Genomic DNA, 27,732 nt, shown 5'->3' with positions numbered 1-27,732 from the left:
TGGGGAGAGAGAATTACTTATGAGTAAAGAGAAGTGTTTATTACAACACATGTTGTAATCTGATGCGAGGCATTATCTCTATCAATGTGGACTGATCACGTGCATGTTTCCGTGTTGCAAATGTGAGAGAGTCACACACACACACACACACGCACGCACGCACGCACGCACGCACAAAGCTTCCTAATAAAGAAATGTTCAATTTGACGCAACACATGTTGTAGTTTGATGTAAGAGAAGTTCTATGATTCTAGAGTGAACCCTATGAGCCATGATCTATCATTCTAGAGTGATCCCATGAGTGTTTTCATGTTGCATGAGAGAGTTGTTTGCACAACACAAAGAAAGAGAAAGTAGAGATAGAGAGCGAATTGCAAGCAGAGAGAGATAAACTGAGAGAGAGTAAAGTTATGGAGCAATGAGAGAGAGAGAGAGAGAGAGAGAGAGAGAGAGAGAGAGAGAGAGAGAGAGAGAGAGAGAGAGAGAGAGAGAGAGAGAGAGAGAGAGAGAGAGAGTTGTTTGCACAACACAAAGAGAGTGTGTGTTGAGAGAGAATGTAGAGAGGAAAATTGCAAGTAGAGAGAGAAACTGAGAGTAAAGTGATGGAGCAATTTGTGTGTGTGTGTGTGTGTGTGTGTGTGTGAGAGAGAGAGAGAGAGAGAGAGAGAGAGAGAGAGAGAGAGAGAGAGAGAGAGAGAGAGAGAGAGAGAGAGAGCAAGGAAGAATGAGGAGACAGATGAGGAGAGAGAATGAGAATGAGAGATGAGAGAGAGAGGGAGAGAGAGGGTGTAAATGGTGGAATGGAAAGAGAGAGTGTGGGGGAAATGATTGGCTATTTACAACAGATAGAGAGAGAGAAAGATAGTAGATGTGTCTAGGTAGACAAAGAGGGAGGGAGAGAGCGAGGGGCATAAAGAGAGAGAAAGAGAAAGAGAGATAGATAGAGTGAAGCTAGTGGTGGCAACAATGGTGGTGGTGGTGTGCTGGTGGAGGTGGTTGTGCTAGTGATAGAAGTGGAAGTGGAGGTGGTGGTGCTAGTGATAGAAGTGGAAGTGGAGGTGGATGCATCTAGGGGTGGAATAAATGAGCTATGTGGAATAAGATTAGAGGGGTTGCCTAGAAAAGCTTGCTTCTTGGCCTTCCCTACCTCATGTAGTCTATTTTTAAACCCATTTTGTGCTTCCTTGACCCATTTTCTCACTCATTTTGATTGATGTTGAAGGCAAAGTATTTGTCAACCTTGGCTAGTTTGTTCAAGGCTATGGAAGGGCTAGCCATTTGGATCCATACACTTGGTACCTTTGGTTTCGTGAATTGGGTTGTATCATAGTCTTTTTAAGAGCATCTTGTTGATTGCCTCTTCTTATTAACTTATCCTTTGGATTTTTATTTCCTAGGTTGAGATATCCATCATTGAATGTCCAAGAAAGCTTACTTTATCCTATTGCATTGGGCTCTTGAAATTTCATTAAGAGGTATAGGGCTAGGCTCCTCTAATACCATATATATATATATATATATATATATATATATATATATATATATATATATATATATATATATATATATATATATATATATATATATATCGAACAAGTTTAAGACATTGAAGGTATGATAGCTTTGCTTATTTTTGCATTTTATCAAGGAAAGTTAGGATACGTGTGTCTAATACCCGGCTAGTGACATTATTAATCCACCTTATTAAAGCCTTGTTATCTTTTTTATCTCATTTTCCTCTACGAACCTTATTTGTCATGACATTGTTAGTCCACCTTGTCAATAATGACTTGTTATCCATTTTTGCCTTCTATTTCTCATGGACTTGTGGCCTAGCTAGTCACATTTCTAGTGGGCAATCTCTTCACAAGGTTGACAAATGCCTCTTCCCTTTCCTTGTATGAGTACCATGTTTGGACCTTTCATCCAAGGAATTTTCAACATAATGAGCTAGAACATCACATAAAGGATGTGTTATATAAGGCCTTTGTGGCCTTGGATGCCATATCAAGTTCTTTTATCTCTCTTGGTTTGCTAATAAGTAGGGAAGCATCTTGGCACCCAACAAACTATAATGTCATGTCCATATCTACCATAACTAGTGCAAATTCTCATTAGCCTAAGCTCAAAGTATTTGGATTGAAAGTGGTTTCCACTTAGCCTAAATGGGTTCCTAGGCTTGACATTTTCCACTAGCCTCATCAATTCTTGGCTTTGATGCTTAAGGGTCACCATCTCTTGCAAGATGGAAAACTCCTCAACTCTTCTATCACTTTACCTTATCCTAGTGGATGTCATGCCTTTCTCATCCCCATCCTCTCTCTATGTAGATCATCTATCCATATTACTTCATCAAAGACTCCTTTTAGATCATTGTGGTCCATGCTAGAATCACTTGCTATGGCCCCATAAAGTCTATCATTGTAGGCACGATTGATGAAAACTCTTAATATATTGATGGTGATATTTGTTTGAATCGACCTAGAATCTTTGACACATAGTTTCAAATTGAGTTTCCTTCTCCTTGCTTTGCATTCATAAGTCAAACTACGGCATTATCATCATATCTTACCTTGAAAATCTCCTTCTCTAAGGAGAATCTTTGAATGCAAAGATCTTAGAGCATAGAGAAGTCCTCTTTCTTTGTGGTATCCAAACTTGTGAACAAGTTCTCCTCTTTTCACCCAGGAAAGGTCAAAAGCTTAATCCCACTTGAGTACAAATGTTAGGCCTATGGCTTTGCATATCTACTCAAATTGTCCTACAAAGCTATAAGGGTGATCACTTGATATGTACTTGTCTAGTTATTTCATGATTATAGGAATTTGCTTGGCAGTTTGTGGAACAACCTCTTCCTAAGTCATTAAGCAAAGTTGAAGCAAGTTTAACACTTATGTTTATGGCAACTTACTTGCTTAAGTCTCCTCTTTACACAAAGCCCAAGCCACTGTTTGAGTAGCGCCAACTATATTGACATTGGTCAACAACCTTTGGATTTTATCTAGCCCCTTTCTTTGCGTTTGCAACCCATCTAATTGTTTCAAGTTGACTCATTGCTCATCATCTACCACTTTAGGTACAATGTTGTGTCTTTGAATCCTAATAGTTTCTAGCTATTGGCTAAGTTCACCTTCAATCTTGTTAGCCAAGTTCATAGTTGTGAATTCATGGTGGTAGCCTTCACCACCTTTGGATGACTACCTCATGGTTGGGTCTAGGTTAGGGTTAGCTATTTCTACAAGGTCTTATCTCTTAAATATTTTGGCCTAGCAAAGCTAGCCATTGCATTGATGCATTTGTGTTTTTCGTTTTATAAATACCAAAAGATTATTTATCCTTGAAAAAATCACCCAAAAATTCCCAACTCTTGTGGAAATTCTCAAAGTACCTCTCAAGTTTGAATAATCACCAAAAGACACACCTCAAGTGTGTTTGAAATATTTGATATGGCCCTCACATGTTCATAAAAATCCATTCCATCACCATGAGTGGAGACGAAAGATAGGGGACTTCAATGGTACAACACATTGATGAGATTTAGAAGATGAGGAATCATGGGGCAAGTACCACTACTCTCTATAGAGGGCCTTTTTACATGCCAATCTTATATATCTATTTCAAAGTTAGAGGGGAACTTTGGGGATTTGCACAAAATCTAGGCCGTGCGGGTACATGGTTATTTGTCTTGCGAGGGGAAAGGCTCGTCTTGTGTGAGAATTAAGGAACGTGAAGCCCTTCGTGAATCATTTTCACGCCAAGGATCGTGAAGCCTGGCTCGCATGGAAAGTTTGAGGATTGGGTAAGCAACCTTGGTTGGTCTGTTCCCTGTCAGTGTCTTTTGTGTGGTGTGATTTGAAGCTATGGCTGCTTCATGGACCTGCTCATGATAAGTAGTATTACTGCAATAAGGCTTGATGATTACAACTCTTCATTCTCTTTGCTGACGTATTTGTACAAGCATTAGGCCCCTGGATACATCTTCCTGTGGTGGTTTTTGGTAACAGAGCGACTTAACTCTAACCTGTTCTGATGCTTTTCTGGAATTACCAAAGACTATGTGGTTGCATGATGCATATGCCCGTGAACATCTTTAGAATGCTAGGTCAATATAGGGTGCAAATGGCAGTGAATATAAAACGCATACGTTACTTGAATTACAAAGACCATGTAGTTGTATGATGCACATGGCAGTAACCTCTTTAGAATGTTAGGTGACTAAAAGATTAGAAGGTGCTGTTAATCATTTGGCTTACTTGCACTTTTCAAGTGCATAATGCAGCTCCAAAATATATCTAAGGGACAGAACAGGGCAGGCACCAGTCCAGCTTTGCCTGGATCATCTAAACATGGCTCAACTGTGCTTCAAATGCAGCCCATGCCAACAGGTACCTTTGAGTCTCCAATGATGGACTTCAGTTCTCTGGAAGAGCCTACATCGTGGGATGATTTGTATAGTATCGATTGGACGCCGAAAGAAGTCTTCCTGAAATTTCGGCAACACGTCGAAGGCTTTCAGTTGGGTGCCAATCTTGAGGTATCAAACACACTTCCCAGCTGTTTACATGTGATAGCTTGTAACACAATCTAATATGCATGGCTGCTGTCTAATCCTTTGCCGAATCAGCAGTTTGATGTGACAGGATCAAATCCATGCAATCCAAAACTGGTTTTGAAGCCACTATCAAGTGACAGGAGATGGAAGGTTGTTTTTGAGCCCAAGCAGGCAGATGTGCGGCTGCTTACAAAAAAAATACCTATTGGTCCATTTTTAAGCTTACAGGTAAATCAAAAGCTCCATATTTGGATAATGGTAGTTTAGAGTACATTCTTTCAAAAAACCATGCATACACAGCAGTGATTAGGGGGTTGAACTGAGTGCCACAAGATCTGACACCACCAAAGCCTTTTGAGAAGAATCTCCTATGCTCTATGGTGCAGCAACAGACCTGCTGTTGCTCTGTTGTTCAAACCCGGGGACTGCATTCACACAATCTCTATTGGTCAGGCTGTGGAACTGTGTTCACACAATCAATGTTGTCATCCTTTTCACTGAAACTCGTAAATGAGCAGACCTATTATACAAGCTTGACTGCTGCAATAACTTGGAAATCCACATGCCATCTACTAACTCAAATATGTGGATTTGCCATGTTGACTCACTGCCACGAGCGAAGTTCTCACTCGGGAAGATTTTAAGCATGAAAGAAGTGAAGGGGTAGAGGAGTGCTTCTGGTTTCCACCAGAACCTCTATATATGGTGGCTAGGCAAGAACCAGCTCCACCAGCTGAAGCTGATATGGAACTAGGTTGAGCAAGTGCCCCCAGCCTGAAAACACCATCTTGGGTGCTGAATAGGATCGCGGATCATCAAACGCTTCGGTGATGGATATCTCCCTTGGTGTAGCATTTCCCTACTTTTCTCGGGTGCATTTACTTATGGGTCCTCACACTCCAACAGACATTGTGGCCACTGTATTTTGTGTGGAGATTCATTATTCACCAGTGTCACTAGGCGGTGATACTTTTTGCAGTTGCTTTCCTTATTTACTTATATAAATATTTTATTTTTCTTTTCTTTAGTTGATGTTGCTTTTTACCCCTAGAGTTCTCTTGGATTAAGCCGGGATCTTTGCATGGCCTGAAGAGGTAGCCATTGGGACAAATTGGACTAATGGCTTGTTTGAGCCCTAGGACCGGTTCCATATTGAATGGGCACTAAAGAATAGAATGCCAGTGGTTTGGGACTGTGTGCTTAGCCATTGGAGATGGTGCAGGACAATGAGCTTGGCCAAGACAGAAGATGCACATGTAAGAATGCTCACGGAATAAAAGTCACCGTAACTGAGCCATATTACACTTTTTGATGTGGTTGCAATGATAAAAGTTGCTCAGAACAACTTGAGGAATGCAGAGGTCACTATCCCTAAAATTTAGGGAGTTATTATTTTTGGACCCTAAAACCTGTTCGCGTCATTATCTTTGTTTTTGCATGAGGATTAATTCTTTGGTTTGTGCCAGATAAATTTTACACCGATCATGGAGAATTCTAGATCGGAAGATTTAAATGGGAAAATTGTTACATGTATGCCATGTGGCACAAATTCCCAAAAGAGAGAGAGAGAGCATTTAAAAAAAAACGTAATAGGCATGAGGGGCAGATCTGAGAATTAAGTTTTGAGGAGCTGAGGGCAGATTGCTGCAAGAACGTCAGCTATAGAGAGTACTTCTTTGTCCCTGACTCATGTACAGAGGTAGAGCTTGCTCCCTCTGGTCAACTCTCTCTATATTCTCAGAGGAAATGCTTTGTATGATGGGTTGATTCCATCGAAGGTATAGTTCTGTGTTTTCTTTGCACTTCTGCTGAGGCAAGAGCCTCACAATCTAGGTTTAAAAGCAGTTGTTGACTTCTCCAATGTAGGAACTAAAGAAAGTAATGACCATGCCACACAGGAACATGGTTTTTCAGCTCTGATTTAGTGCTGTTTGTGGGACCGTTTTACTGCTGAAATGATGCCAGGGTAAAAAGGGATGTTGTTCTAGACATGCTAGATAGTAAGAAAGTGAATTCAGAGTTATGTAGATTGCAATTCTGCACATGAATCATTTGAGTTATGGTCACAGAAAATGCTTTTCTAAAAGGGATGTTGTTCTGGACATATTGGACAGTAAGAATAGTGAATTCAGAGTTTTGCAAACTGCAATTCTGCACATGAATCATTGAGTTATGGTTACAAAAAATGCTTTCCTAAAAGGGATGTTGATCTGGTCATGCTATACTGTCCTTATGCAGTTGGGATTTACCCAGAAAAGATGAAAACCAATTGTTCACAGGTTATGTATTTTGGAACATTTCTTTTTTGTAACTTTTCATCTTTTAATTGATAAAGAAATACCGAGAGGGGCGCTGGTCTTCAGGGCCAATCTGGTGTTGGTCGAGGGAGTGAGGTCTCTGTTTGTGTGTGTGTGTGTGAAAAGACCAGGTGTTAATTGAAGGAATTACCGCTTTATGTGAGTCATAGACCGGTTTCATGGTTTCATTGCTTGGATTTGAATTCTTTTCTGTAAGAATTTAAGCTCGTAAAGTTTTGGGTGAAAAGGCTATATACACAGGTTTTGTAGAGATTACAGGACTAGAGAGATGGCAGACGTGGATAAAGGCAAAGGAAAACTCTCATGAAGAAGAGAGTTCTTCTTTTGCTCATAGACACCGAAGAGAGAGTATTGGTGCACGAGTGTTAGCACCTTCAAGAACCGAGGTTGAACCACAGGATGAGGAGTAAGAATAGGAGGACTTGTTTATGTCACAAATCCTTAATATGATTGGCTCTTTCGAACAACTTGTAAAGAATCCTCGGATGCAAAAAATTTTGAAGTCACATAATCAGGATTCTCAGACTTAGTCATCACATCATACCATGGAGCGCTAAAAAAGGCAAACCTCCAAAGTGTGTGAGCATGTGGAAAAGACACCAAACATGGAGACAGGTCCAGTGCAACAAAAAGCACAAGCACAGGATTAGGGAGTGAATGGTCAAGGCATTTATGCACAAGTGGCACAACAGACTATTCCTTCTCAGTTTGCTACTTATCCTGGTTACTTTGGTGGTGGGTTAGTTTTTCAAGCAATGACTGGATTACCCACTGGTTATCAAGGATACTTGCCTAGAGGGCTACCAAGAATGATACCTATTGAGGCAGTGAACCCACTTTATGCTAATATTGGTCTACAGTCCGATTATCAGACTTTGCAGAGTCCTTATTTGATGCCTGGAGTACAAAATGCAGCGGCTGGTTTTTTTCATCCTAGTGGGCATATGGCAGCTAAGACGTGTGAAATGAATGCTGATAATGCGCCCAAGGGACTCCCCTTTTTACAGCCACCTGTCTATGACAACTCGACACCAAAAAGTGCAAAGCTTAAAGACCATAAAGAGGGTGGTCAGGCATTAAAGTTTGAAACCTTCAGCGGTATGCAAGATAAGCTGAAAGCTTTGACATTTATACAGCAGTTTGATGCAGCTTACACTAGAGGTAATTTTACTGAGACTTCTAAGGTGCGGAAGGCTGCAACTTTTTTGAAAGGTAATGCTTTGCAGTGGTGGAACATATTGTTGATGCAAGGATATGTCGTATTGCTTCTAAGTGCCCACAACAATCTTCTAAAGATGCAGAGGATAAAGATTCGCCAAGTAAAAAGAAGCCCAACATTGGCCTAGTGCCTGATATGGTGGGAGATCAATCAGCTGATGATGCTACAGAATTGTGCAGAGCTTGGGGAAAGATCAGAGATTCCACAATGCTTATTTTCTTTGATCCTGGAGCTCGTGCAAACTTTATCTCACCGACATTAGCAGCTAAGCTGGGTATTTGTCCCGAGGAAATGGGACCAGTGCGACAGGCTGATTTGGCATACCTAGGACATACTGAACCTGTCACCCCCATTCTTGGCAAACTTTGTATGCACATTCAGAGCTATGTGGACACAGAGGAGTTCCATATTATGCCTTTAGAGGGCTGTGATGTCTTTTTGGGTATTCCATGGTGCCACAGAAAGCATGCTATGCTGGATACTTACAATAGAACGATTACTCTTGTACATAGGGGGCAAGACTTGTGTGTTAGATGCGAAGCTTAAAGGAGAGTCTGTCCTAGTTGTTTCTGCTTCTGCAATTACTTCTGTAATGAAAAATCATATTTCTGCGCACTTGGTTTTTGCAAAGCAAGTTAATGAAATTGACAGTAATGTGTCTATACTAGATGAAAGTAGAAGGGCTTTCTTGGATAAATTTAGTAACTGTTTCTCAGATTCGTTACTAGGAGAGTTACCCCTTGAGAGGCCTGAAGATCATACCATAGATCTTATTCCAGGGACTAGTCCGCCCAATGGGCCACTGTACAGGGTCAGTGTAGCACAACAGAAAGAGATTATGACACAGGTTAATGAGCTTTTAGAGAAGGGACTAATTCAGCCTAGTAGTTCCTTGTTTTATTCACCTGTGTTGCTAGTTCGGAAAAAGGACGGCTCTTGGCGAATGTGTATTGACTATGAGCCTTGAATAAGAACACGATCAAGAATAGGTTTCCGATTCCGAGGATAGATGACATTCTTGATCAATTACAGGGAGCAGGAATGTTTGGCAGTATAGATTTGAAAAGTGGGTACCATCAGATCAGAATCATGCTAGAGGATATCCATAAGACTGCTTTTGGAACGACATTTGGTCTCTGTGAATTTTTAGTCATGCCATTTGGATTTACCAATGCTCTTGCCACGTTTAACAGGATGGTGGATAGAACCTACCCTTATCGAAGTTTTGTTGGCACATTCTTTGATGATACGATTATCTTTTCAAAGAATGAAGAGAAGCATAAAAAACATCTAGTTACAATCTTTAATGAGCTTAAGCATAACAGATTGCTCATTAATGGCAAAAAGAGTGAATTCTTTTTGGAAGAGATTCACTTCCTTGGGCACATAGTTTCTAAAGATGGTGTAAAGATGGATCCTGTAAAGATAGAAGCAATTGTCTCTTAGCCAGGCTTGAAAACAGTTCACGATGTCCGTAGTTTCCTTGGCTTATGCTCTTACTACAGAAGATTTGTAAGACACTTTGCAGAGATTGCTTCTCCTTTACATGCGCTTGAGAAGAAAGATGTCAAATGGCAATTTTCCTATCTATGTTTCATTTTCAGATAGTGCATGTGGAAGGCAAGAAGAATGTAGTCGCAAATGCTTTATCTCGCAAACCACAGGTGTCAGGTGTTTCAATTTCTTATCACCATGAATTGGATGATATGAAAGAGCAGTATGTTGATGACGAAGATTTCTCTAAAATCTATGAACAATTGATCAATGGCCAACATCATGATCATTATGTGTTCAAAGAAGGCTTTATCATGATGCATGGAAGACTATGCGTTACAAAACAGCTAAGGCCAAAAGTTTTATTAGAAAGTCATGCTCCACCGTATGCAGGACATCATGATATTGATGCTAAAGTCAAAGTGGTAGAGACTTTCTTCTATTGGCTAGCCTTGAGATCTAATGTCGATGCATATGTCAGATCTTGCCTTGTATGCCCAAAGGTCAAATTTGATAGATAGAAGGCACTAGGGTTATTGCAACCACTGTCTATTCTAGAAAGGCCATGGGAAAGTATTGTCATGGATTTTATTTTCGATCTTCCAAGAACTTCTTTAGGGAATGATGGAATCTGGACTATCATTTGCAGATTTAGCAAACAGATACATTTCATTCTTGTAAGGAAAAAGGTTAAGTCAGAACACATGGTAAAGATATTTATGCATAATATCTTCAAATACCATGGAATGCCACGTTCAATTGTGAGTGATAGAGACCCAAGAATGACTAGCTTGTTTTGGAAAGCATTGTTTGAAAACATGGACACTACGCTGAAATTTTCATCTTCTTTCCATCTACAAACTGATGGGCAGTCTGAAGAAGCAAATGCGACTGTTTTAGATCTACTGAAGTGTTATGTTTCAGATCATAAGACTTCTTGGGAACACTACTTGCCATTGGTTGAGTATGCATGCAATAATACAGTGCACTCATCTACTGGCAAAGCACCTTTTGAGAATGTGGAAGGTGAAAGACAATGCCTTCTATTTTGCAGACAAAAGATAACATTTTTGAACTAGATTGTTATGTAAAAGATTGGGAAGAAGCATATAAAAAGGTCAAGTGTGCCTTAGAAAAGTCACAAAGCTAAATAGAAAAGAGCTGTTGATAGTCATCGTCGGGAACTCTTGTTCACAAAGGATGATTGGGTCTTACTGCGTTTTGAAAATGCACGTTTGAGAAAACAGAAGGGCAAGGAACGTTTGTTTCCAAAGCTAAGTATGCGTTACTATGGCCCTTTTTAGGTCTGAGAGAAGATCAATGATGTGGCATATAGGCTGAAATTGCCAGAGAATTGGAAAATTCATAATGCATTCCATGTGAGCCTATTGAGGCCTTTTATTGGTGAAGTGCCAGAAGATATGGTTCAAGAGGAATAGCTTGAAGTAGAGGAATTAGATGAGATTCTAGTTCTTGAGCAGATCTTGGCACATAAGGATAGGAAAGTGAAAGGTAGAGCTATAAGAAGATTTTTGGTGAAGTTCAAGAACTATTCACTAATGGATACCGAATGGATGGAAAAGGGTTGAATTGGCAGATTTGCCTCAGTTATTGCAACTTTACCGAGAAGCTTTCTTGTTGGAACCTACAGTGTCTTAGAATGCTTTTTGAAGCAGTGTACATTCTCTATTGTGCAGTTGAATATTGCATCTCATTGAATAATGCACAATGTATGGTTTATACTTAGCATTAACATGTGTATCATTGAATGAAATCTCAGTGCTTTGAAGTTGTATTCGTTACACTTCAATTGAATGAGTATACATGTTGTGACACTAATAGTTCGCACATACGTGCTCTCTCTTAGAGTGCAGCGATGTGGAAGCGTAGGACCAAGACTGAGAGAGTGAACACAGAGAGGAGAGAGAGAGAGGAGACAGTGAAACGCAGGAAATCTGTAGTGTAGTATGCTGTATAGGAGTGCAGAAATATACACGGGTGCAGAGAAAATATCTGCATATGTCTTTGCCTTGAGGACCTCAATCTCTGTCAGCCCACGTGTTGTTAGTCTCAGCAAGCCGACTCTGTCAAATCTCAGATCTAGAATGATCAAAGTGTTGGACTGGAATTGTTATAAATAGCAGTGGAAAAATGCCACTAAAATGAACCAAAAAAACAGGTCGGCTGCATAAAACAGTCCGACTGCTGCTGTCCTTGGCCGAATGTGCTGACGTGGCACCTGTCCGATTGGTCTGTCCGTACTGTCTGCTGACGTGGCATCCTGCGCTGCTAACGTGGCACTTTGGCTGTACGATTCTGCACACTACTGTCTAGGAAATGACTCTCTAACAGCCCCTCTCAGATCCTGGACAGGGCAAAAGAGTGAGGGATTTGGCATGTCACTGAAGAAGAGCCTAGGGAAGTGCCTTCGTGAACAAATGTGCAAGATTATTCTCCGTCTTGCAGTACTCCACATTAATAGTCCCATCTAGAAGCTTCTTCCGAATGAAGTGGTACTAGATCTCAATGTGCTTTGTCGGGCATGGAATACAGGATTCTGTACCAAGGCAATGCAACTCTCATTGTCGCACCGTAGAAGAGTAGGATGAGTCTGGGGGCAGCCAAGCTTCTCCAACAATCTCTGAAGCCACACAACCTTGCATGTGGTGAAAGATGCAGCCCGATACTCCGCCTTAGTAGAAGAAAGGGCTACCGTGGGTTTCTTCTTGCTACTCCAAGAGATAACATCTGTACCCAAGGTAAAATAGTAGCCTATAGTAGACTGCCGGTAGTCCACACCTACAGCTCAATCCAAGTTGCTCCAACTTGCAAGAACAAGATCGGAAGCACCGGTACTTGTGGGATACAAAATCCCTAAGTCAGAGGTCCTCCTCAAATACCGAAGAATCCTTAGGGCAGCCTGCTAATGCACCTGTCTGGGTTCACTCATGAACCCTGCCAAAAGACCCACACCAAAACAAAGATCAACATGAGTGTTGAGTAGCCAGATTAAGGATCCAATCAATTGATGGTAGCGGGAAGCATCTGTCAAGGGAGAATTTGAGTGTGAAGTGGCCTTCCAGTTTGGATCCATAGGAGTAGAAATGGTCTGACAAGTCTCCATCTCAAAAGTCACCAAGAGCTCCTGAATGTATCTCTGCTGAGAGAGAAAAATCCCCCTCTGAGACTAATAAATCTCGTGACCCAAGAAGAAGTGAAGAAGCCCCAAATCCGTCATCTCAAACGTTTGATGTAAAGCTGTCTTGGTCTCGTGGACCTTCTGTGCATGATCCCCTGTCAGAATCAAATCATCAACATATAACACAAACAACACACGATCAGCCTTAGAAGTGTGCACATAAAGCTGCGGATCAGCCTTGGAGCGTTGATATCCCAACTTTGATTGAAGAAACAAGTTAATCTTCTCGTTCCATGCACGCGGAGCCTGCTTGAGGCCATACAAGACCTTCTTCAACCTGTAAACCTTTCCATCCAAGGATCCAAAGCGAGGAGGCTGCTCAACATAGATCTACTCCTGCAAGTCACCATTGAGAAAGGCTGACTTCGCATCTAATAGATAGACAAGTTGTAGGAATCGATTAGGCACGAAGATCGAGGCAGATAGTCGTTACGCGCAGTGAGAGACAGAGAGAGTGCAAGATAGGAGAGTGGAGAGTGAGCTTGTTTTAGGTACAATGACGAGTGTACCACTTTAGGTTTTTAGATAGATATATATATGAAAGTACAATGTGCTAAGGGTGTGTTCACACCCGTGCACATATAAAAGGCATGATGGCCCTTTATTCCCAACAACCTCCCACCTAAAGGCAATGTGCCTTAAGAGGAGAAAAGAATCAACTAAGTCTAGGTATGTACAAAGCTGAAATAAATATATCTATCCAACTCCCATCATCTGTCGGCAATGAGCAAACCGCTCTGTTGGAAGACCCTTCGTGAGAAGGTCTGCAGGGTTATCATTTGTATGCACTTTGACAAGCTCAATGCTCTTGCTGTCAAGTACATCTCTAATGAAGTGGTACTTCACCTGTATGTGCTTTGTCTTTGCATGAAAGACAGGATTCCGTGCTAGCATGATAGCACTCTGACTATCACAATGGAGAACAGGTAACTCTGAGACGCCAAGCTCTCCCACTAGACGTGAGAGCCATAAAGCCTCCTTGCATGCCTCAGTGGCAGCCACATACTCTGCCTGTGTAGTAGACAATGCAACACACTTTTGTAGCCTGGAGATCCAAGAGATTGCTCCTCCTGTAAAAGTAAACACATACCCAGAAGTGGACTTTCTGCAGTCCGCATGACTAGCATAGTCTGCATCCGTAAAGCCAACAACAGATTCCTTCTGCTTTCCAAAGCAAATGCACAATTCCTTTGTGCCTTTGAGGTATCTCATAATACCTTTCATTGCATCCCAATGCTTCTTGCCAGGGGTTGCCATGTATCTGCTAACCACTCCCACTGCAAAGGCAATGTTAGGACGTGTAGCAATCATAGCATACATCAAACTGCCAACAGTTGAAGCGTATGGTATCTTGGCCATTTCACCATTCTCATCATCAGATGTAGGGCTGTCCTCTGCACTGAGTTTCACATATGGAGGTAATGGAACCCCAATTGTTCCCCCCCCCCCCCCCCTCCCATATTGAAACGCTGCAAAACTTTGAAGATATACTCCTGCTGAGATAGATAGAGTAAGCCTTTAGATCTATCTGTGAGTATTCGCATGCCAAGAATGTGATTTGCATCACCCAGATCCTTCATGTCAAAGCTGCCATGAAGACTTTGCTTCAATGAATCCAAGGCATGAGTATCCCTGCCAGCAATCAGCATGTCATCAACACACAAAACCAAGATAATCAGGTTGCCATCTGCTGTCTTCTTGGTGTACAAGCAGTGATCCACTTGACTTATATGAAAGCCTTGGGATTGAATAAATGTATCAAACGTATGATACCATTCTCTTGGTGCTTGTTTCAGCCCATACAAACTTCTTTTGAGTTTACATACCATTTTTTCTTTCCCTTGTTCAACAAACCCTTCAGGCTGTTGCATATATATGTCTTCATGCAAATCACCATGTAAAAACATAGTCTTTACATCCATCCAATGTAGTCATCTTGACTACAGGAGAGAAATCTCATCAAAGTCAATTCCATGCTCTTGCTTGTATCCCTTTGCAACCAATCTTGCTTTGTACTTGGGTGAGGAACCATAAGTGCCCGTCATCTTGTAAACCCATTTGCATGGAAGGGTTTTCTGCCCTTTAGGCAACTGCACCAAGTCCCAAGTGCCATTTTTTTCTAGAGATTCCATCTTTGATAGCATGGCTTTATACCATTTCTTGCTGTCCTGTTTGTCCATTGCTTCCTTGAAGCAAGATGGTTCACCACAGTCTGTCAACATGACATAATCAGCCACATTAATTGCACCAGGAACAAATCTGTCAGGTTGTCTAGTAGCCCTAGACGATCTCCTAACCCAATGGTCATTGTTTGCTGGCTATTCTTGCAAATTTCCATTTTCAGCATGTTGACCTGGGATTTCAGCCTGCAAATCAGCATTAACAGCTTGCTGTCCTGGCTGTTCGTGCACATGTAATGGCTCATTTTCAGGGCAATAGCTGGCTGATCATTTCCAGCATTCACAGGTTCATTTACAGCAGGTATTTGCTGCTGTACAGTGGGCACATTTTGTTGTCCAAAAGGTATTTCTTCCCAGAATACAACCCTACGGACCTTCTAGTCTTTTCAAATTGTTTGTGCATGCGATCTTCCCGGAAGATAACGTTATTGTTGCGTACTACTTTCCTTTTCTCGGGATCCCACAATTTATACCCCATTTCACCCTCGTCACCATATCCTAGGAAAATGCATTTATAGGACTTTGGCTCAAGTATGCTGTGTTTTCTTTACGAATGTGCACAAAAGCCTCGCAGCCAAATACTTTCAGATGAGCATGTGAAGGTGGCTTGCTAGACCACGCTTCTTGGGGAACTCCCCCCCCCCCCCCCCCCCCCCCCCCCCCAAAGACCTGTTTGGTGACTGATTAATCAAGTGAACGGCTGTCATAACAGCCTTTGCCCAAAAACCATGGGGTAATGTAGCATGAGACAGCATCGTATGGACCTTATCTTGTATGGTCTGATTCATATGCTCTGCAACTCCATTTTGGGGTGGATTATGACGGGCAGTGAGCTCCCTCTTTATTCCTTTGCTGTCACAAAATGCCTGAAAGGCCTTGGATACATATTCCCCATTGTCAGAGCGAAGACACTTAAGTGTCTTATCTGTTTGATTTTCAGCCAATGCCAAGAATTTTTTAAACTTGTCAAGCACTTCATCCTTGCTATGAATAGGGTAAACCCATACTTTCCATGTAGCATCATCGACAAAGGTGACAAAATATTTCTTTCCCCCCAAAGATAATCCTGGCATTTGACATACATCCGAATGCACTAACTCTAGAGGAGAAGATTTCAAAGAAAGAGACTTTTTGTGAGACGTCTGTGCATGTTTACCATAAATGCAACGATCACAATGCTCAAAATCAGCATAATGAAGACAAGGCAAGTAACCCAAACGAGAAAGCACTTTCATTCCTGTTTGACTCATGTGTCCCAATTGGCCATGCCACAAAGAAACGCTTGGCTGCTCGGTCACGGCAACAACATGGTCACACACACTAGATACATAAAGTGGATACAAAGTATCACTCTTGCAACCTCTGGCAATAACCCTAGATGCCTTACAGATCTTCCATTTTCCATCACCAAAGGTGGCATAAGAACCATCATCATCCAGCTGCCCTGTGCTAATCAAGCTCTTCTTGAGTTGAGGTACATGCCGTACATGCTGAAGTGTAAAGATAGAGCCATGCTGAAACTGTAACTGCACACTGCCAATACCTGCAATCTCACATGCATAGTTGTCCCCAAGATGGACAACACCATGTCGACCCCCTGTATAGGCGGAAAACCACTCATGATGAGGGGTGACATGAAAGGAAACACCTGAATCAAGAATCCAGGTATGCATGCCATCATCTGTATCTGCAAGTAAAGCATGTGCACCAAAATGTGAAGAGACAAAGAGTACATCACTCCCACTGTCACTGTCATGAGTGACTACATTCACCTCTTCAATTTTTACACTGCTCTTCTTAGACTGACTATCCTTCTTCTCTTCCTTGCAATCATCTGTCTTCTTGCCTTTTCCTTTCTCTTTCTTCCATTTGTAGTAGTCACTTTTAAAGTGACCCTTCTTGTCACAATGATGGCATTCAACATCTTTGCCACGTGATTTACTGCGTCCCTTGCCATCATATTTGTCCTTTTGCTATGATCTGTCTCTAGTATGCAAAGCAGTGGAAGACTTACTGGATGCATTGTTCTGCCGATTCATCTCTTCCATAAGTAGAGCACTCTCTACATCAGCATACAAAAGGATCACATTAGAATTGCTCATAGCAGTCTTGAATGTATCCCAACTCTCTGGTAGAGTGCAAAGCAAGAAAGTAGCCTTAAATTCCTTATCAATCATAAACTTCAAGGCAACCAGCTGGCTGAAAATGGAGTTAAACTCACTCAAGTGAGTAGACATTGCTGTACCTTCTTTCATACGCAAATCCATAAGCTTTTTCAGCCAATACACTTTGCTTGCAGCACTCTTCTGTGCATACTGTTCTTCCAGTCTAGTCCATATAGCATATGCAGAATCCAAACCTTCAATGTTGAACAACAAGGCATTAGAAATTGATAGCTCTATGGTTGAGCATGCAAGCTCATTCAACTCATCCCAATCATCCTGATCCATGTCCGGGGGCTTTGCCCCTTTGGTTTTGATCGGCTTTGCCTGCTTCTTTTGTGACAGGATATTGTAGCACTGCTTTTGCCAAACTGCAAAATTGTGTGCGCCTTCAAGCTTCTTTATGTGCATCATATTACTGCTGTCATTGCTGCCAGCCATGATTTTCAGCCCAAATGTGACAAAAAACCAGTAAATGCAGGCCTAAACTGTCACCCGAGTGACCAAGGTACAAACAAGTACCAATCAGTAATAATTGACCACGCAGAAGTACAGATTTCAGATGTGTAATTAAATTTTCAGAAGTGTCAAAACAAGTGCTATAGCATTATCCAATTGATTACAACTGTTCCAAGGGCATGTGCATCACATTACATGAGAAATCCCAAAATTTCAGCTGCAATTTCTGTTGTACATGTATCCATGGGCATAAAATTTGACACGAACAGTCAAAAGCCCCAAAATTTTGTGCCCAAAAGCATCAAACACACATCTGCATTTCCTCTGCCATGCATAGGACTGTCCAATTTCGCCAAAATAAAGCAATTTTAGCAAAACCCCCAAATTTTACCAAGTGTTGATGTCCAAATTGCGCGGAATTCAACCTGCATGTACATAAAATGACCAAATGCTGCACAAATTTTGCCCAAATTGTAAAAGCCCCAAATTGCACGGGGTCCAATGTGGCTCAATGTCGAGAAATTGGGTTAATTTCAGCCCAATTTGTGCATGAGGGGGAAAAATATTACAAATTCCTGTAATTTCTGAGACAAATTTGCTTATCCTACATCAAATTTCCCAAATCTGGGAAAAACCCCAAATTTTTGGGCCAAATGTTGAGAAATTTCACTTAAATGAGCAAAATTTCAACAATTTTGGCGAAATCCCCAATTCAAATGTGCACAATGTCTGCAATTCCGATGCAGATGCCTCAATTTTTCACGAACAGTGCTGCTCAGTTTGGCGAAGCCCCAACTTTCTGGGCCAAAATTGCACAAATTTGATGTTTTGTGCTTGTACGCGCGAACCTTAGTTAGAGGAAGGAGTTTGAGAAAATGATTTTTTTGAAAAAAAAAGTATTGAATGACGGATCCATTGACTCATCAAGCCTGTCTCCCGTCCTCCCCGTCGCGTGCTCGCCTGCTGGTCCCATCACCGTCGCGCGCTCGCCCCGTTGGTCCAAGCGCCTGTTGCAGGTCAATCGCAGCCTGCCACACGACGGCTTCTGCCCACTACTCTGTTCGACCGTGATGCGTGTCGCCTATCGCTTGCCAGTCGCCACGAGCCTTGTCGCACAGTTGGAGCCTGGCCCTCGCACACTCTCCACAACCTGTCCGCTTTTTGCAGCTCACGACTGTGATTCTCCTGCTCGCCTTTGAGTTGTCTCTTGCCAGCTTTGGTCTTCTACCTCAGCTTGACGATTGCTTGCAGCACCTTACGCTCTGATACCAGTTTGTAGGAATCGATTAGGCACGAAGATCGAGGCAGACAATCGTTACGCGCAGTGAGAGACAAAGAGAGTGCAAGAGAGCAAAGTGGAGAGTGAGCACGTTTTAGGTACAATGACGAGTGTACCACTTTAGGTTTTTAGATAGATATATATATGAAAGTACAATGTGCTAAGGGTGTGTTCACACCCGTGCGCATATAAAAGGCACGATGGCCCTTTATTCCCAACACAGGCTATCTCCTATGGCCAGCCAAGGCAAGAACAGCTCGAATAGTCCCCATACGAGCAGTGGGAGCAAAAGTATCATGGAAGTCAATGTCTGGGCGCTGAGCAAAACCTTTAGCAACAAGGCAAGCCTTGCGCTTGTCCAAAGAACCATCGCTAAGGTACCTGGTCTTGAAGACCCACTTGACGCCAATCACCTTCTTGTGAGAGGGGTGAGGCACAAGGGACCAAGTATGATTTCTCTCAATAGCCTCCAACTTGGCTTCCATAGCCTTCCGATAGTTAGAGCAAACAAGCTCCGTAGAATGTGCGTGATTCCTCCGTGACCTCTGCGGTCCATCCTGTGGTTTCCACTCCTCAGGGACCCCCTCCATCCTTGAATCTTGGAGGGTGTCATGGGCCCAACGAGGAGGAGGCTGGATCTCTCCCCGGCCGTCGCTCTCCATCTGTTGAAGACTCGGGTACGTCCACTAGCAGAAGCTCCACTAGGGTGGCCGGTGGAAGAGTAGACTCTAAATCAGAAGAAGAATCTCCATCAAGGGGCTCTGGCTCCAAAGGAATTTTCTTGGGAGCCTAACTCTCCCTTGGATCTCCAAGGATGGGGTGCTCCTCACCCCCCTTTGTGGCCAGAACTTCCACGAACCGCACATCGCAGCTCATGTAGACATCTCGCTTGACGGGATCAAACAGACGATAACCTTGGGACTGGGAGCTGTAGCCAACAAAAACCCGTCGTCGAGAAGCCGCCTCGAACTTGTCACGCTGCGTCTTTGGGATGTGCACATAGGCGTCACACCCAAAGATCCTGAAATAAGAGACATTAAGCTTAGTCCCAAAATAAGCCTCAAAAGGTGTCATCTTGTCAACGGCCGAAGTGGGATATCAATTGAGGATGTGAATTGCGGTAGCCATTGCCTCGGCCCACAAAAACTGAGGTGTCGGTCGGTGCTCCATCATGGTGTGCGCCATCTTGATCACACTTCTGTTCTTCCGCTCCAAAATGCCATTCTCTTGAAGAGTGTTGGTGTTAGCAAACTCCTGGTGAATGCCTTTATTTGCACAAAAACGAGCAAACTCATTAGACATAAGTTCACCGCCCTTGTCTGAACGCAAGGTCTTTAGTCACTGGCCAAATCGGTTCTTCTCAAAGAGAAGCGCCTTGGCTTGAGCTCTTGAGCTCATACATACGACTTTTGTGCCAGTGGGAACATTCTTGAATGCTTATCAGACATTGAGCACGTGGTACTTTTATGCATTGAGCCATTACATGCTATTGAGCAGTTATAGACACTTGAGACTTTGGGACTTCTTACCTTTTGGGATGATACATCATATGTCTTGGTTCACTGTATGCTTATGAGCTAAGTCTCAGTTTTGGATCTGTATCTTTGTGAACTGACACCTACTTGTGTCAAGTTTTGGTAGTGGTAGGAACACTTTGTCTCGTTGCCTGGGGGGTGTGCCTACTCACTGGCAGATGTTTGTATGACATACTTGGGTGTTGGATTACCCCTGCTTCCTTGGTGGCCTCGTGAATAATGGCTGTCAGTACACCACCGTATGTGATGGTAGAGGCCTTGGCAGAGGACTTCTTGCGGGCTGATCTCGCTGTAGAGACTAGGGACTCTCCTCCAGCTGCTATTGCACCTGTAGCAAGGGCCTTTGTTGTTGACTTGATGGTCTTTATGACGAACCCATTCCAATCCACTTCTTCAGGGGACCCTGCCGCTATGCTTTCCAACATCGGGACATTGATTCTGTTCATCAAAGCATTGTATCTCTGTCGTGAGAAGAGGGCGTGGACCATCTTTGCTTGCATCTTTACTTCCGGGTTCGGGATGTCTGCCAAACTTACTCCGTTCACTGTGCGCACCTCACTCTTGTTCATCCCCAGTATGGCATATACGTCTCTTTTATGATGCTTCACCGCCTTGGGGGCCAAGCCAAGGGCGTTCTCCACCACTTTTGCGTTAAGCGGTACCTCCACCTGGTGGGCAACATCCCCTCTTCTTATTGTCACCATGCCACAGTTCCTGTGAGCATCAAAACTCCTCAGGAACTTTGCGCAAGCGTTGTAATCCACTGCTTGTCCCACTTTCTCCACATACTTCCGGAGAGCACACTTGTCTACCAGCTGTTTTACTGTTGGCTCCTCTAGGATGGCTTTGTCCAGGTTTAGAGTGTGCTTGAAGGTGAATTGATTAAATCCTTGTGTCTCCACACCTATCTCGTACTTGGCCTGTTCTTCTTCCGTGAACGGAAGCTTATCACCTTTTTCTTGTCCTGCCATTGTGGGTACCTGCCATGCAACAGTACTCATAATTAGTGTTGATGGGGTAGGCAAGACTGAATTATGGCATTATGAAAGAATTGAACAATTAGAAAAGCTGCACGAGAACGTGAAATTTGAGAAATAACACATTGAAAGAAAAGACATGAATTTTCCGAGTGGCTTTTCTCTTAAGTTTTTATGCATAGTTCAACTCTTCATTATGTTTTTCCTTTGTGTTATGTTTTCCTGATTTTTCCTTTGTGTTATGTTTTCCTGATCACCTTACCCCCTCCCCCTCATGGGAAGATGAAGATCTTTCCTAGGATTGAATAGAATAAGGAAAGGGCGTTAAAGCATAGTGTGGTGTGTTTAATTTGACAACAACCATTGGTAGAAATTTGGGTTGTATTCCAATTGGGCATGACGGTCAAGTTCATGTGGTTGAATGGATGCTTGCGTGATATACGTTAGGACATCGTGTAGCACATTGCCAGATTCGAGGTGGCTAGCAACATGTAGCTCTTCGTCTGTAAGGACTTGGTCGATGTAAGGATGGGCCAATAAATGGTCGTCAAGCAGTTTGTTATGTTGGATGGCCATAACCCTAAAAGAAGTAGGAGCTACGTACGTGGGGTCATATTCTGCAGCCTTAATTGCGCATCTCTGCTCGGCATTTGTCATAATTTGGCAACCTTTTCACTCCCATTGGAGGTGTAAGGCGTACCATTGCTGTAAGAATGAAAAGGTAGAGTTTGCAAGGCTCAGGAGCTCTTCAAGCTCTTGGATTGGTGCAGAGCCGGCAGGTTTTCGGTTTTCGGTCAGCATCCTGCTGATGATTGCTTGCTCCTTTGAGACTTCACTGCTAGCGATAAGGTCAGCTGCAACCTGAGGGAATCTGATGGTCATGAGCTCGTACTCTTCCTAGGTGCATGGTAAGGTACGGGCTTCAGAAGCAAGCGGCTCATCAAGAAGGCCAAGGTCTAGCCGCTCATAACTTCGGGCGAAGGTCGTGAATGTGTTGTTCAGCATTTTAATGCAAGTAACCAAGTCATCACCTGAATTGGCAGCAAGGTCCTTGGCCATAGCAAGAAATGAGCGTAGCTCATATGAAGGCCTAAGACTTGCTGGTGGTGGCTGCGGTGGAATAGAACTGGATGGATGCATTAGCGATGATGTTCCGCTAGATTGCTCCTTGGGAGGAGCATCCGCCTGGAAGGCTAGTTGTGTGTCTTGCGGCTCGGAAGACGTGCAACCTTCATCGTGAGCTGCTTTGAGCATGCAAGAGTCGGTCGCGTTAGATGATTGTGGGACATCTAGCTGTTGCGTAAGTTAATGTGAGATCTCGAGAGACATAGTGAGTTCAGGCTGCATTGGTCTGATTGGTAGGTTCTCTAGAGACTTTGCTTTGGTATCAATAGTGGCTAGTTTAGAGCGAGCGGGTTGCGGCTTTGGCCGATAGATGGGCTTAGGTTTTGGGGCTTCGGTCTTTGTGGTTGTCATAGATTTGACAGCTTGGATAATAGGTATGACTCGTTATTTAGTGAATGCGCTGCTTGAAGCAGGTGTGGCCACAAGCCGTGTAAGGGGTTTGTTCTTAAGGACTGCTGTCTTGGGCACCCAGATCTAGCTATTGCCAGTATCCTTGAGTACATAATAGGGTTATGGGGACCCATCGCGGCTTAAGGGTGCATTTACGGCTTTGGCGTCTAGGTTGGTTTCTAGGCTTTGCATGGGAGTTTCTAGGTCTGCGGGGTTGTGTTTGCTTATTATGGGAAGGCTTGCCTTGATGTTTAAGTACCCATTGAAATGTAGGTTGCTTAACCTTAGGGGTGGGTTTGGTGGGGTGGGGTTTTGTGAGCTGGGTGGGGTGTGACACATCACGACCCCCCTCAGCCTTTGGTATGGTCTTCTCTATTGGTGGAGTGGTGGTCTTGGAGGGACCCGCACTGGCCTTGCTGAAAGTTGTCACGATGCGCACATTTCCTATGGTGAGTTGGATACACTGCAGGTCATAATCAACGTAACAATGGGTTTGTTTTTTGAAAGTGCGCCCTAGCAGCGACACCTTGCTTGCCTCCTTTGTGTTGGGCAATGCATAGAAGATGATTGGCAAACTTTCAGGACTCAATAGAGACAACGACTTGGCACTTCCCAAGGAGTGCATAGGATCGGCTCCCAAATGGGCTAAGTTTAGCGTTAGTTGGCTGTAACTGTTAGTTAGGGTATTGAAGTTGGCTCCCTTATCGATCAAAGCATCAAAAGAATGTGTCTTTTGGGCTGTGGCCGTGATTCGTAAATAAGCTGGAGCAATAGCTTTCTCATCATCCTCTATCTCGGTGATGGTTGCGACGCAGATATGGACAGGGGCCTCTATGGACAGGGGCCTCTATCATAAGGATGTGTGGGAGGGTAGTACTTCTTCATGCGACTGCCATTGAAAAAGCCTATGCCCTCGCCTTCCAGTGTTTCAAGTTTGACATTGCTCGTCCTACTGATGGCACGCACTCTAAAAGGTCCTTACCCTCGGAACTTCATTTTCTGCTTATGGCTCTTCATAGAGTACAACAACACAAGGTCACCTTGGTCAAAATCACGTTGTTTGACATGCTTGTCAAACCACATCTTTCTTCGCACCTTTTCACAGATTAGAGCATGGGTGGCAATGAGTCTAGTTTCAGTGAGGCGTTCCAACTTGATAAGACGGTTAGTCCAAGCCTCTTTTCCTTCCCATCGCTCCTGCACCGCTATCCTTAAGTTAGGGATAAAAAATTCTAAAGGTAGGATAGCCTTGGTTTGGTATATCAGCTTGAAGGGCGTTTGTCCCACAGCTGTTTTATAGGTTGTTCGATAGGCCCATAAAGTTGCCATGAGCTTGTTATCCCAGTCGCTCCGAGAAGTGGAAGCCACCTTTGTGAGCACGTTGACCAGGATCTTATTCGTTGATTCTGCTTGGCCATTGGCTTGGGGATAGTACGGTGAAGACTTTCTATGGATGATCAAGAAGGTTGAGAGCAGGTGGGCAACCACCTCATTGATGAAGTGGGTGCCCTGGTCGCTCACTATCTCAATAGGGCAACCAAATCTTGAGATAGCCTGCTCCCATAAGAACTTTGCTGTGGTCCTTGCGTCATTCTTCCTTGTGGCTCTTACTTCAGCCCATTTCGTCAAATAGTCAGTCGCTACGATGATATATCGAGCCTCTGAATACTGGGCCGCAGGACTAATAGGTCCGATGAAGTCAATGCTCCATTTCTCGAAAGGTTGTCGTGCTATTACAGGGGTTAATTCCATTTTGTTCTTCCGCGCGGGGACCTTGGTCCTTTGGCACTCATCACAGTGCTTGATAAATCTAGCTGCGTCATGGAATAGCGTGGGCCACCACAGTTGAGACTGCAGCACCTTGCGGGCTGTCGTGTCTCCACTGAAATGCCTCCCAGCGATTCCAATGTGTGCCTCTCTCAATGTGTCATGCATCTCATGTTCACACACACACCTGCGTAGCAATCCGTCTTGCCCCAACCTATAGAGTTGGTTGGCAATCAGTTGATAGGGTTGGATCTTCATAATAAGCCTCCTAAGCTTGGCCTTCTCGATAGGTCTCTCGGGTAGACTGTCTTCGAGCAGGTGGACGACATCGTCAGCCCAGTATGGCGTTAAGTCAGCCTTGAATAATTCCTTGTCACTGGACAAGTCAAAGAGATGCGCGTTTGGAAGGTCGTCCGTTATTCCTTGTCCAGTGGCTTCACCTGTGGGTATGCGAGACATGTGATCTGCCATGTAATGCTGTTTTCCTTTGTGTACAACCACAGAGAAGTCAAACTCTAGAAGAAGCAATAACCATCGTGCAATGCGTCCCGGAGTGCAAGGTTTTCTCACTAGATAGAGCAATGCTTGATGGTCAATAAGAAAGGTGAAGGGTGTGGCCAAAAGATAATGTCTAAATTTCTTAATGGCAAACATCATGGCCAACCCCTCCCTTTCCATAATGGAATAGTTCATCTTTGTGTCGGTGAGTTGCCTGCTAGCAAAGCTCACTGGGTAATCCAGGTTGTGCTTACCAGGTTGGCACAGAACAGCTCCAATGGCAAACTTAGATGCATCTATATACACATGGAACGTTCTGGTCCAGTCTGGGGCTCGTAAGATGGGTGTGGTGATAAGAGCCTTTTTCAATTCTTTGTAAGCACGTTGGCATTCTTCGGTCCACTCGAACACAATTAGCAGCTTATACAATGGTCTTGCGATTAGTGCATAATTCAATACAAAGCATTGATAGTACCCTGTGTGACCTAAGAAGCACTGAACACCCTTATATTGTTGGGTGGTGGCAAGTCGACAATAGCCTTGATCTTCGAGAAATCAGTGGCGATACCATTCTTAGACACCACGTGCCCTAGGATGCATTCGTGTTTCACCCAAAATTGGCACTTCAGGGGGTTCAACGAGAGATTATAAAGTCGACACCGCTCAAAGATTGCCCATAGTTTCTCTAAGTATTCCGCCCGGCTAGAGTGTACGCATAGATTTTTTACAGGAACAACGTGAGGGACCATAGGGATGTTGTGGGTCACAACCCTGGGGTCGATCCCCTTAAGTTCATCCAGAGACCAGGCAAACACGTCCACGTACTCTCGTAGGAGAGCAACAAGGTTAGCCTCCCCATCCTTGGTCAAGTCGTCTGCTATGAATGCAGGTCGAGGCTTCTCACCTTCCCCTGCCAGGTTGACTTCCTTGACTTTGGCGGGTCTCTCGATAGGCTCGTTGGTCAGGCCTTGCCTCTTTGCTCCTAGTAGGACCACCACCCTGTCACCCTTCTTGAACTTAGTGAAGCGCTTGGGTAGGTCCTGCGGTTTCTTCTGTCGTTTTGCGTCTGGCTCTTTGTTCGTTTCTTTCTTTCCTCCTTTAGCCGATTGTGCCTTAGGTGGACCGGCAAGTCCCCCTTGGTGTGTTTGGTTTTGTATGGCATGGGTATTTCAGAGTCGCTCTGCGTACTGGCTTCAGACTCCGAGTTGAACTCACATCCCTCACTGGAGGAAGGAGTCTCCTGGGGTGGTCGTAGTTCAGTAGGTGCGTTTGTCCTAAACACAGGTACCACTGGTGGTTGGGCAATTCCAGCCTGCTTATAATCCACTGTCCCTATGCGTTCCAACCAAGAGCGATCGCAATCCAATCTCATAACTCCTCTCTTGATCTCACATGCATTCCTTTTCTGGGGCTTGGAGTCTGCTCTTATCTGCTCTATCACCCTTCCATCAGTATCGTACTCCACGGTACCCATTTCCTCCTCGCTCTCCTCATTGATGGAGGAATAATCCTCATATTCATTGTCAGAACCATCGCTCCCTGACTGCTCGTTGTCTCTTGGGTCCTCCTTTCTAGCCTCTTTCTCGTCGGTGACTAGAGCCCAATTGTACAACAAGTTCAGGTTGTGAACTTTGGTCCACTTCCACTCATGCTCACCCATGAGGTCTCTGAGGGGCAAGAGATTAGCGGAAGGATTGCCCTCCAATCTGCTTGTCAAATACTCTAGGGTCTCCTGAAGTTCTAGCTTATTATTTGGGACATGGAAAGTGACAGATTTGGGCCGACCACACGGACTCCTTGCCATCATGCAGAGTGGTACTGAGCGTTCCTCACTTGGCGTACACATGGCTTGTGCGGCTTGCTTATACTCCTCATCGTCTAAGAATGGGAGATCGATGGTTGCAAGGATATGCATCCGATCTCGCTCATCCTCAAGGCAGGGGATATACTTGGTCAGCAGCCCATACGATGTGGTTGGTTGCGTGTCACCTCTCAATGTGGTTGAGATGGCATCTAGGTCAATGGGTGTTGTCTTCCAGGTGTCCATCTCCACCCTTACTGCTTTTTTCCAATTCCCTAAGAAGATTAGACCATTGCCCTAGTCCTCAATGACTCGTGCATTCCTCATCCAGGGTCGGTCTAGCAGGATACCGTAGTCCACTCCCTTCATAACAATGAAGTGTACAGAGAACTAGTCACCTACAATCTTCACTGGTCAATTCTTTAAAACTCCGAACGGCCTTACTTTCATTCCATTTGCTAGTGTGACATTGAATCTAGCAGTCTCGATGGGAGAGTTTCCCAGGCCTGCAAGACTGTGTGGCTCAAGACACTAACCCCTGCGCTCGTGTCTACGATTCCTTTTTGCGTCATGTCTCCTAGGGCCAAGATAGGTAGCACCGCCTGCATCTCGGTGCCCTCCCAAAAAGCATTTACATGCAGAGATTTAGGCACTGAGTGCAACGTCAAGCTCGGTATCTGTGTGATTGCATCGTGCTCATGCAGGTCAGCAGCAATTTGCTCAGTTGGTTCCTCCACCTAGTGCTTCAGTTCCAGCCAAAGTGTTTGATGCTGCCTA

General features: G+C 43.8%; 1 protein-coding gene across 5 annotated transcripts in view; it reads left to right on the top strand.

Annotated features, from left to right (window-relative positions):
- Window positions 1-3,621: 3,621 nt before the first annotated feature.
- The window catches only part of LOC148039943 (uncharacterized), a 40,700-nt gene continuing 16,589 nt past the window's right edge, over window positions 3,622-27,732 (top strand). The window contains exons 1-3 of one of the 5 annotated variants that reach the window (XM_087695407.1): window positions 3,622-3,799; window positions 4,386-4,534; window positions 4,625-4,780. In XM_087695407.1, coding sequence (XP_087551533.1) covers window positions 4,403-4,534; window positions 4,625-4,780 — 288 coding nt within the window. In that variant the 5' untranslated portion in view covers window positions 3,622-3,799; window positions 4,386-4,402. Of the gene's footprint in view, window positions 3,800-4,267; window positions 4,535-4,624; window positions 4,781-27,732 lie in introns of all 5 variants that reach the window. The other 4 variants (XM_087695405.1, XM_087695404.1, XM_087695400.1 and 1 more) reach the window with 4 other exon arrangements.

This window comes from Lygodium microphyllum, chromosome 2 (genome assembly GCF_053477565.2).
Source record: "Lygodium microphyllum isolate KBCC chromosome 2, Lygodium_microphyllum_v1.1.10, whole genome shotgun sequence".
Taxonomy (NCBI): Eukaryota; Viridiplantae; Streptophyta; class Polypodiopsida; order Schizaeales; family Lygodiaceae; genus Lygodium; species Lygodium microphyllum.
The sequence above is the reverse complement of the archived record's forward strand: the minus strand, read 5'-3'. Positions and strand labels throughout refer to the sequence as shown.